The sequence below is a fragment of the Pholcus phalangioides genome, unplaced genomic scaffold, assembly GCF_987345545.1.
Source record: "Pholcus phalangioides strain wild (caught in Gottingen) unplaced genomic scaffold, Ppha-v1.0 ptg000003l_1, whole genome shotgun sequence".
NCBI lineage: Eukaryota > Metazoa > Arthropoda > Arachnida > Araneae > Pholcidae > Pholcus > Pholcus phalangioides.
This window is the reverse complement of record NW_028301596.1, coordinates 13,137,875-13,149,654: the sequence shown is the minus strand read 5'-3', so window position 1 is coordinate 13,149,654 and position 11,780 is coordinate 13,137,875. Positions and strand designations below refer to the sequence as shown.

The 11,780-nt window shown below is 39.0% G+C and overlaps 1 protein-coding gene across 1 annotated transcript in view; it reads right to left on the bottom strand.

Annotated features, from left to right (window-relative positions):
* The window catches only part of LOC149088114 (A disintegrin and metalloproteinase with thrombospondin motifs 6-like), a 59,674-nt gene that overhangs the window by 11,714 nt on the left and 36,180 nt on the right, over positions 1-11,780 (bottom strand). The window contains exons 4-8 of the mRNA XM_089244579.1: positions 8,615-8,835; positions 1,826-1,912; positions 1,270-1,400; positions 454-603; positions 130-276 (exon numbers count right to left, since the gene is read on the bottom strand). Coding sequence (XP_089100705.1) covers positions 130-276; positions 454-603; positions 1,270-1,400; positions 1,826-1,912; positions 8,615-8,835 — 736 coding nt within the window. The remainder of the gene's footprint in view (positions 1-129; positions 277-453; positions 604-1,269; positions 1,401-1,825; positions 1,913-8,614; positions 8,836-11,780) is intronic.

The window sequence follows — 11,780 nt, the reverse complement described above, 5'->3', positions numbered from 1 at the left end:
GTTGCTGTACTATCTTATGTGAAATGAAGAAATAAATCATATATACCTTTAAATAGTGATTACTTATGTGAGATACATAGATAAATTATCATTAAAGGATATCTGAAAATTCCAAGCATTTTTACTTACTCAAGGAATTTTGTTATCTCTGATCTGGAGCAATTTGACCACACAAACGGAGAAGCATCTGAATTCAGATGTGGTGACATGACATGCTGTCTTTCACCAAAAGGAGCTTGGCAGCCATTATGAGGTCCATCGTGGCTCATTCCAAAGCTGCAAAAAATAAAAACAGTAAGGGGTTTAAATAATAAGAATCAAGCATCTTACATACATTACATACATATCCAGTCCAATCTCATTTCCATGATGTAAAAATGAATCCATTACATTTTGATTATACGGATTTTATGCAATATCACCATTGTAATAAAAGTTACACAAGTTTCTCACTTGTGACCCATTTCATGGGCGATAGTGTATGCTAAAGCAAGACCAGTGTCCTCATTGACATTGCAGCTGCGATGAGGTTGGCACATGCCAGCTACTTCAGCAAGCCCCAATGTACTGCATGGCTCATTTGTTTTTGTGCATATGTTGTATCTAAAAAGCAAAAATAAAATATGTGAAAGAAAGAATATTCATTTTTCAATACACATTAATATATGAAACTCAAATTAGCAATCTGGAAGGAAGAATCCAGAATCTAAAATGACTAGTTTTTCCTTTTTGTGTTTGCGACTTGAAATTTTCTTGAATGCTTTGAGCAACTTTAACAGTGTTGTAGTTATGTTTTACGATGCAGTGTAAACAGGTGAAATTATGAAATTTTAATAGTTTTTCCCTCAAGGATGACGTAGTTGAATACAAAGGTAACCAAGGACTCCATGCATAATTTCATAGTCATTCCCTTTGTATGTCTTCTTTGCTATAAAACATATTTAGCAAAGTCATTAGTGATCTCTTGTGGACCATCATTTGAAACACCTGTTTTAAGTCTGATTTTTCAAAAATGGTCAAATAAAAAAAAAAAATTGGAGTTTGAGTTTCCCCCATTCATTTGGGTTTCTATGATTTTGCAGTAACCTTCTGTTGAAATGGGAATTTCGCTTATTGGATTTGGAAATGTATTTAAGCAAAAATATCCGGTAGTATAGGATTTTGAATTAGTGTAATATCTTGAATGATAGCATTAATAAGAGATGGCTTGCAAAAATTTAAATGAAAAATCAAATAAATTGGTTACTTTGCTGCTTACCACAGTCATACCTTGTGAGTAGAATGGCTACATCATGATGATTAGGATGGTCTTCGTCTTTTGGGTTGACAAATTTCTGCCATTTGCAAAAACTTTTCAACGTGTTGTCAGCATGCTGACTAATTACTAGATCATCATCTTCCTTGAAATAAAAAAAATCAAAATGATTGTTAGTGCCTTGTTGATTTTTTTCTGTACATATTACAGTGGAACTTGGTTAACTCAAATGTAGCTAATTGTTTTTTCATCAATTTTTTTCCAAACTGCTCTTTGATTTTATACCACATTCAATGTTGAAATTACCTACTTGGTTTGAATGTTTTAAATGATTCAGACGTTTTTTCAGTGACTCGGCTGCAGTTACAATTCTGAATTTAGTGTGTGTGTACTGTCATGATTTTGATGTAGTTCTAATCGTGCAACATGCTCAAGTTTTGTTATAAGTATTAAAACTATATATACTATTCTTTTAGTACAAAAATGTTTCGCATCAAAAGCATATCAAGTGGTGTTAAATATTGAGCAATGAACATATGCATGCACAGTATATAATTATTGCTTACTTACCACTTCCTCATTTTCAAGCAGCATGAGTCGTACAAGGACAATATTTATGGCATTCCCTATGCTAGCATCATGATATAATGTAGATACCTAGAAATACAAAGACATTAGTTGTTATACGTTATCTGTTTCTTCTGCAGATGTACTAGGAGTGTCTGTCCACTGTTAGCAACATCAAATAACTAATTCCTAAACAGTTAGTGTGAGAAGAAACTTCCAATTATGAATTTTTTTCTTACTTTTGCATCATCTAAGAATCTGTTTGAGTGGAAAAAATTACTTTTAAATTAAATGAAAAAAAATTGATTTTTTATACAGTCGATGCATGGAGATTTTTCTACTAAGTAGGATTTATAGCAGTGTTTCTTAACATTGTTTTGCCCATGGCTCTCTTTGAACCATATTTTTTTGTCACATATTTTTTTCTCGTGGTTCCCCTGTCTTACCCAGAGTCTTCGATCCTCATCTAGGAGTAAGATCCTTTATATGTATTTAATTGATTTTTCAGTGAATTTATACTGAACAAAAATTTTGTAAATAAGATTGGTCTCCAGACCACTGGCCTAGAATTTATTGAGCTCCCCGCTAGTCCAAGTTCTATTCAGGATCATCTCAACATCATGGGTCCCCTAGGCAGTGATGCTATAGCTATGGTAGTCCCATACTTAGCTGGAAATAAACAGCCTATATATATCCTACTATTACTTTGTTATACTATACAAAATATCATGAGGCGCACAGTCACTTATAGACATGAGACCCCCGGGCATGACCTCTCTCAAGAGTGGGATTGACAGAGCTGCAGCTCGTAGCCTGATATGGTTTTGACCATTTTTTGTTTTTTAACTATATATTCAATTTGGGGCGGGGTCTGTGAAAAATCTAGCCTGGCCTGCGAAAAAACCCATTCTAGGGAACCTGCTGTAAAATGTAGGCGGTGAGGTTCGGGTGGGTCCATGCCCTAAAACAGACCTGGTTTTATTGGTGGTTTTGTTCGATTCTGTAAGTATAGTCACTAATATAAAAGCTTTTTTTTATTTCTTCACACCTTAGTTTTTCCTTTCAATTCTCTGCAGCCCTCCAAACCACCTGGCATGGCCCCTTTCTCAATTTTCTTCCGAGGTCCCATGATGTATCCTACTACCACAAGGGGGTCATATGGCCCCGGTTGAGATCCACTGATTTATAGGACCCAGGGACAATGTAAAAATGTTAATTTCATATACAAAAACAATTTTTTTTGTTTGTTTTTGATGGCTCTCCTGTTTGACAACATATGAAACATATTTTGCAATTGGAAATTTTCTGCAAGATTTACAGTTAGGAAATTTTAGTCACTGGATAACGATAAAGTGGACACCTTGTATAGTACAGGGTCTTTATAATTAAAGTTCCACTTTGAAATGGCCATAAAAGGAAAACTACTAGACAGAACGTTATTAAACTTTTTGCAGTTACAGGATAGAAACAGCAATAGTTTCTATCCTGTAACTGCATAAACTATTCTGATAGAAACAGAAATAGTTTACAGGTGGTCATGGGATTCATTTTCCGCAAAAAAAAAAAAAAAAAAAAAAAATTCAAAAACTCACCACCAGCGGGGAATGGCGCTGTATGCAATATTGTTAAACGAAATAAGACATGACGACGGCAGAAGGATGCGATACACCGATATTTCCGTAACATTCCTCCTGTTATGCTAAAAGGCCATTCAAGTATTACGACAGCATCGATGAGGGGAGGGGGTTTCCGATTTGCTGACTTTTGATGATAAGGGGGGAGGGGGGTTTGGATAATGCTTACGTCATCAACCACCCTTTATGAAAATATAAAATATTTTTAATTGCATCTTACTCGGTGCGCCAAAAACGAGAAACCCTTTCGATAGTTTATGGGCACTTGAAGTAACATTCCTCCCTATTGATAAGTGCCCTACAGGGCCACTTTAGTGATCTCTAAATGTTTCGCGGTTCCAAGTGATCTGGAAATGTGTTCGGGCCGCTTAAGTGCTCTGGAACTGTGCCACGCATCACTCAAGTGATCTGTAATTATATGCCGCGGATCATTTACATAATCTGAGAATGTGCCGCGGGTGACATGAGTGATGTAGAACCGCACGGGGGACCTCTTAAGTGCTCTAAAACTACATCACATGTCACTCAAGGGATCTCTAAATGTGTCACGGATCATTTAAGTGATCTCTAAATGTGTCACGGATCATTTAAGTGATCTAAAAATGTGCCACGGGCCGCTTATGCTCTGGAATTGTACCACGGGACACTTAAGCGATCTGTAAATGTATCGCTTAGTTCATTTTTACAAAATTAAGTTTGAAGAGGGCATCAGATAAACCCCAGGCAGGCCCGGCTTTTGAAAATACACTAAAAAATGGTATATATATATATATACATACATTGAGTACATGTGCTTTGCCCCCCCCCCCCCCCCGAAGAAGTTGAAATGACGGCCCTGCCCCCAGGGCCATATTTGGTTCGCGGGCCAAGGACCTTTATGCGATTTATCATTATATGGCTTAGAGGGTGGGTCGCAATGAATTTATTAAAGATAAATTTTGAGTTCATAGCCTTCAAATAACATTGGAATTAACAGAAATTGATTATAATAACATATAAAGGTGTTTTCTTCTGAAATGTCAATTAAAAAAAATTTTTTTGCAGTTAAAAAAATTTTTGACAGTGGGGGGCACGAGCCCCCTATGCCCCCCGCCCTCCTGTGTTGCCACTCTGATCCGACCAATATGCGTTAGGATTCAGAGGGACAGAGCTAATGACGAAATTTTGCTGACAAGGGGGGGGGGGAGGGGTAAAAAATGGCTAAAAATTTTCTTACGTAATACTTGAACGACCTCTAATAGCTGCTGTTGAACGCAGTAATGCTATTTAACTTGGTTCCTGAAAATGGTGGAAGCCACATTGAACATGTTTTAAAAACGATTAAAAACACGTTAAACCGATGCCTTCATGTCTTATTTCGTTTAACAATATTGCATACAATGCCATTCCCCGCTGGTGGTGAGTTCTTGAACTATTTGTTTATTTTTTTGTTGAATCCCATGAGCTTCTGTAAGCTATTATCAAGTTTGATAACATTTTGTCGCTGTGGTGGTCGAGTGGTTATAGTGCCGGACTCGTGATGCGAGGATCCGGGTTCGAACCCCACAGTGGTGGTCGGCTGAAGTTGGTTTTCTGTGGTTCCCAACTTCAAGGCGCAAATGCGAGCCGATCTCCCCGTTAAAAAGTCTCGCCACAGAGAGCAACAGTCCTACAACGGTAAATCATTCAACCATAACACTTCACTCATAGTTTGTAAAACTTGGGGCAGATGACAGCACCACACATAACAAGCATTACACAGAAACAAACTTTACGTCAGGTTGCACTACACGTACACGCACATTCCCGCATGTACCGATTCGTTGGGGGGTTCCGCGGGGGTGGGGGGTGTGCATGTGTGGTATAGCAGTAGTAGGTAGGGGCTCGGGGATCCATGATGTTCTTAAGTCAGCCACCTCGTTGGGCAGTTTGCCTGTTGTGGCGTTGTATTTGTAACACACACACACAATCATGTTTGTAGTTTACCTTTTTTATGGCCATTTCAAAGTGGAACTTTATAATTAAAGACCCTGTATATTTGTTTCAAGTTGGCAAATTTCTACCATGACCAATTTGAACAAATCAGGAATTAATGTAGTTGAACATGAATAATACACATCTATAGGCGCTTAAGGGGATGCCGAATTATGAATAGGCAGTGATATGTAAATCGTACGAAGTCCAGAAAATTAAATATAAAATAAGTAGCCTTACCTATATATACTTTGGAGGTGGATATCTATGTAATAACATTGATTTTAATTCTTTATTTATATATTTTCGAGTATCAAAATTAATGTTTGCGTATTCTTTTTTAATATTCAACTGCATCAATTCATATTAAGATTTTTCAAAATTAATAACGGCTCATAAAAATTACATTGAAAACATTCTGCAGCTTTGATTGGAGCATTTTTGAAACTAACGCAATCAGAACTTGAAAAAACAAATCGAAAAATTTTGTAGTTTTGTGTCTATTTATAAAAAATATATATATTTGTGTTTTTTTTCATGAGCCGCCGAGGAAGTCGCCACATGTTGATTACCTTGGATACGGTTTTTATGTTCCTCAAACCCTTCACTGAAAGAGGGAAATATTGCGCTATCCAAAAAGCGTTATTCGGCGCCCGATTTGCTAGACCCATTTGCACCCGCTCTCAGTTGCGATCTTGTTGACGATGATTATTCAATTTCTACGATTGCCCAAAAATGAGCTTATCGCATGTAATGGTTCCAAGAGTATGGCAAGAATACACGACATGGGCGGAGATACGGGGGGGGGGGAGCATTGTTCCCGCAGCGTCAAAGGTGGAGTCGACTGATCTAATGTATATATGAATTGACATCATCATCGTGCCCCCACCCCAGACCTCCAGGTCTATCACCGCCTATGATATACGAATAGTGCAAAAGAACTATTATAGCGCGAATAATCCTACGAAGCAAGGCCAGGCTTAGATTACTTTCCAGATGTTCAAGGGATCCGGTTAGGCCCAGTGTTTCCTAACGTGAGCAATATCGCCCCCGGAGAGGCGATGGAATGATCCGGGGAGCGGTAGGAGCTAAGGGTATTTTATAGGATCCTATGGGTCAGCTTGCGTTCGGGACAGTTTGAGGAAAAACTTTTTGAAGTGGGCGCTAGAACAAAAAAGTTGGGGAAACTCTGGATTGGACTAACACTACACCAGAGATATATGTAGTGTGATATTAGCTAAACTGCTTTCAGACGGACCGTACAATACAAACTTCGCAGAGAGAAAGACTCACTATACTAATCATCGCTTAAATGCGCTTCATGGAGCTCAACGCCGTGTTTCAGCTTGAGTACAGTGAACTAGTGAACGAATCCTTTTGCATGGAATGAAAAGTCCATTTTCCAACTGTACTACGCCGATGGGAGGCTTAGGATATGGCTGCCCCCGTATTCTATCACGGATTATGCATCTGAATTTTTAACTATACATACTGTACAGTACATTCCTCAAGACTCCAACAACATTGGGTATCAATAATATCCTGTACTGAACAGGATCATGGTCGCTCAATAATAGATTGGGGGTGTTTTGTGTTGAGATATCCAATCGCTTTGGAATCATTAATACACAGTGAATAAATAATTATTAACTTTTATTTCTTTTTATTTCTATCGCTGTCTATATGTAGCTTGCTTTTATTAAATTAGGAAGGTGCCGAAATAAGAGAGTAAGGCTGAAAATAACGTAAAATACTCTAAAAAAATTTGCTATCAATTCCGAACACACTTATTCTTCTAAAATAACCAAATTCTATGAACTTTCCAGGACCGTGTTCACGGTTTGTACGGGTTTAATTGTTCAGCCTAAGTGGGCCGTCAACCCGAAATTGAACTTCCTTGAGGAAAAACCATACTGCTGTAAATTCAATATCCTATTGATGTCCAATGCTATTGGAGCCTTGAAGATTGAGGAATGTAATTTGGTGAGAATAAATAGAGAAGTACTTGATGTTGTCGATGGTATCGTAAGTCTTACAAGCAAAGGTAGCAGCAGCTACTACTAATTTATTTTTTGCTGACAGCTTCTCTCCTCCCCCTTTGGACATTTCCAATCTATCTTCTTAAGGATTCATAACTCTTGACGACAGCTTTTGTTTATTCGTCGTATTTTTTCCGCATCCGTGACGTCATATTTGCATTATGTAAAAAAGGTCCGTGGTACTTTACAGAAGATCGCATCACTGAAAAGTGGATCTTATACACCAAAAACCTCTCTCTCTTTCTCATGTAAACACACATGCAAAAAAAAAAAAAAAAAAAGAGCAACAGCATGGAAATTGAAAATCTTAATGCGTCAGAGGACACCCTGGAGTCTGCTAGTAGACTGTGGTATGGAGATCCTTTTGGGCTTCAGGTTATCATCATCTCTCTTCTAAAGACTCATGTCTCGCATTTGAAGTGGGTTCGGTGTTGAATTACGCTGTTGCTGATCACTTTTTTTATTTATTTTTTTTTCTGTCAGGAAAGTGTTTACTATTCATTTCCTTTTATCCTTCATCCAGAAGTCACTTTCATTTGCGTAATTGCCTGGTTGGGAGGTAAACACTTTTAACTCGAAGTGACGTTTCTTCCTCATTTGAGATTCTCGTGGGAATACAAAAAAAAAATGTATACGAAAGTGTCTCATGTTTACGTTTCGACGAATATTTGAAGCTTCCTGGGGTTTTCTCTTTATGCCGTTTTTTTTTTCTACAACACTACTTAATTACCCACTCTTTGCTTTATCATGCGAGTATTTAGATTAGCCCTGGAAGGGTTACGAATTTTTTTTGTGACTTGTAGACTCATGTGCGTTCAAGCAGTGGTTCTCTATTTTTTATTTCTAAGAATCTCATTGGTCTCGAATGAAATTTCATCCCCTTACGAGTTTATAAAAACAAAATTCCAAGCCGAATGTCGTTGGACATCAACCCTGTTCATTGAATCGACAGTGAACAATCGTGTGACGAACTAACAACGATGATGAATATGCATTATTTTTGACTTTTTTTCCTCTGAATAAAACGAGAGAACTCTTTCTTTTGAAATCATGACCAGTTCGAGAGAAACGAGGTGAATGCCATCACTCTCAACCATTTAGGTAATCTTAAGAAAAGAAAAACGCAGAGAGAGAGAGAGAGAGGATAATTCTAGTTGTAACCTTACCACGTTCATCACAGTCAGAATGTAAGTCTCGATGTCTTCGTCTGAATAGTAATCGGTCATCATCTTGTCCGCAACGACCAGGGTTTCGACGTTTCGTTCGACGCTCACCGATCGTTTCGTCCTTTTGTTTTTGCTGTTCTTGGAATTTCTGTTCGTCCATCGATGATTGTGATGACGCTTTTCGTAGTCTTCTCGGGCCCCCAGGATTCCTGATATTTCATCTGTTCGAAGGGGTAAAGAAAACAAACAAAAAGCATCACGATATTGTGCATTATTTGATTATAATTTTTGTCGCACTACTGTTATTTTCTGCACACGAGAGATAATCAGACAGGGACTTGTAATTTATTGCCGATTCCGAACGGCAGCCTTTGTTTTCTATACTCACCGAGAGAGTGGGTACGCTAATTCCTCGGTGTGGTACTGCGGTAGCAATCTTTTTCTGTGGTCATGTCGCCGTTTCTGTTGTAGGCCTACCTCTTTATTTTTCTTTCAAACCGAGCACAACTCAGTGAGTTATGCCGGAAGTGTAAATGTATGTACATAACAGTCCAAGGGCGTAGCCAGAAATTTCGTTCGGAGGGGGGGGGGGCAAAGTTACAGAACAATAAATTTTGCCATATTTTTCCCTTTTTTCGGTCATTTTCTGACATTTCGGAGTGGGGGGGGGGGGACCAGACCGTTAAGTCCCCCCCCTCGCTACGCCCTTGTAACAGTCTGAGTGTGTATCTGATTTTTCAGTGTCGCCATCTACATTTCAGAAGTGAAGCGTAATGATTGAATTACATTTGTAGGCCTGTTGCTTTCCGTGGCGAGACTTTTTAAAGGGGAGATTGGCTCGCATTCGCGTCTCGAAGTTGAGAACCACAGAAAACCAACTTCAGCCGACCACCACTGTGGCAAAGGTGGGGGGTTCACACCCGGGACCTCGCGATACGAGTCCGTCACTATGACCACTCGACCACCACAGCAGAACCCCTGTGTCAGGATAGTTTCTGACAAGGACGAACCAGGTATCGATTTCGCGACACCTCTAAACAACCTTTTGTACTTTAGTGGAGTATCGACCTGGGCCCTATTGTGCGTTATTAGGACGTAAGTTTGAATAAAGTTTTCTGGGGGAAAAAATCGGTGAAGATCTTCTTTATAAGACTTGATTGCACCCTCTACGGCCCGTGTATATTTGAAGTCGTCCCTCGATATTCGCGAGGGTCACGTTCCGGGGAGTGACTGCGAATATGGAAAATCTGCGGAATAGCACAAACCATAAATTTTTGTTTTTTAGTCATTTCGCGTTTATATCTAGTTTGTGAGGCAGAAGTAGAAGGGGACGTCCGGGGATTTTCGGCGATGTTTTCTGAAAGAATATTATAACCTGTGTTAGCCGTTTCTTCTTTATTTCAGTTCAAGTATGGTATAACGAGGCTTTCTCTACCAATTTCTACCAAAGATGGGCCTATGTCATGGGAACAATCCAATGCTGATTTATTGTTGCGACTTCCAGGGCCGTCTTAAGAGCGTCATGGGCCCCCGGTCCAAGTGATTTCACTGAGGCCCTACCTGTTAAATTATCGAAAAATTCAATTACTTCTAATTTTTCTTAGGCCCCTCTTCTCTTGAGGCCCCCGGGTGGGGCTCATGCGTTAAGACGGCACTGACCCTAGCTTTGAACTCGTAAAATGGGTATTTCCACTGTTTGATTTAAATTGTTGGTGCTGCCATCTAGTCTCAAAATCAGAGATGACTAGAGCCCGGAAGTTCAGGCACTAAAAATGGTCGAAATAAGCAGGCGAGAAGGCACTAAAAATGCCTAAAATAGGTACTTTTATAAAATAGGCTCCAAAAATTATTAGTTCTGTACTAATAATTTTTGGAAGGAAGAAAAAATAACTAAACACAAAGGTATTAAGGGTCCAAAAACTAGCTGAAAAAATCGGTTGCACTTAATCCGTCTGTTGTTTTAATTATAGTTTATAACAGGAGCGCAACTAAGGGAGGAGCAGGAGGGTTTCGTGCCCCGGGTGCTAGACCCGAGAGCGCGCAAATTTCATTCTGAAACCTCTCCTTCAACATTACAAAGGGGGGCGTCAAAATGACCCCCGGGCGACCAAGCATCTAGTTGCGACCCTAGTTTATAACTGCATTGTAATCCAAATTAATTTGATTTCAAGTCCAAAATAGAATGTTACCCGTCCTCTCAGGAATAGGCCAATTCCAGGGCCGTAATTACCAAACGCAGAATCGGTGGAGAAAATGAGCTGTAGGGGGGGGGGAGGCTATCTCGATTTACGAATAATTCTCGTTTAATTGTTGTATTATTTGGAATAATCATTATCATTTCTATAGTTGGAACATGGCTATGTTGTTTTTTTTCATATTACTACGCATGCGGGGCTCCTTCGAGCACGGGGCCGCATCTGTCACACACTCCTGAGGGCGACTCTCGTCAATTTAATCGAATACTAAATATGCATGTTTAATAAATAGCAACGATTGCTTTCAGAGCATTTTGGTGCAAAAAATAAAATCAAAACAACATGGGCCTCAGAACCTATCTGCTCCTACCCCGCCTTGTGTGAGTTATGACATCAATTCAAGACCTCTTCGGGCAATCATCGGTCCGCTATACACATACAACGCAGTCCAGTGCCTGAGCGAGGCATATTATGTGCAGCCTGTGCGGAAACAAATTTCTAATTTTCCTCTGCTTTTCTAACGCAAGCTGCGTTCATCTGAAACAAAATCACTCTCGTCTAACACCATCCGGTCAAAGCAAAGTTAATTCATGCCAACACCAATCTCTCAGATCACTTGATTGCGCAAAAATAGGGCTGGAAGGAGGGTTTGATTGATAATTAATACTGAGTGTTAAAAAAATTTTAAAAAAGCAATTCTTTTGGAGTTTTCAATGCCCAAAATATCCAAGTTTTACAGATTATTGCCTCTGAAATTCACTAATAATCATTTGAACTATGTTAAAATAGGCATTTCTGGCACAAAAATGAAAAAAACAATTTTTTTTATCAAAAAAGTTTGAAAATAGGGAAAAAAGGCATTTATGGCATTTTGCCTGAAAACTTCCGGGCTCTAGAGATGATTAATACAGAACCAGGGAAGAAGCAGACTAGAAATAAAGTGTGAATTTCCTCTGTTCTAATACATGGTT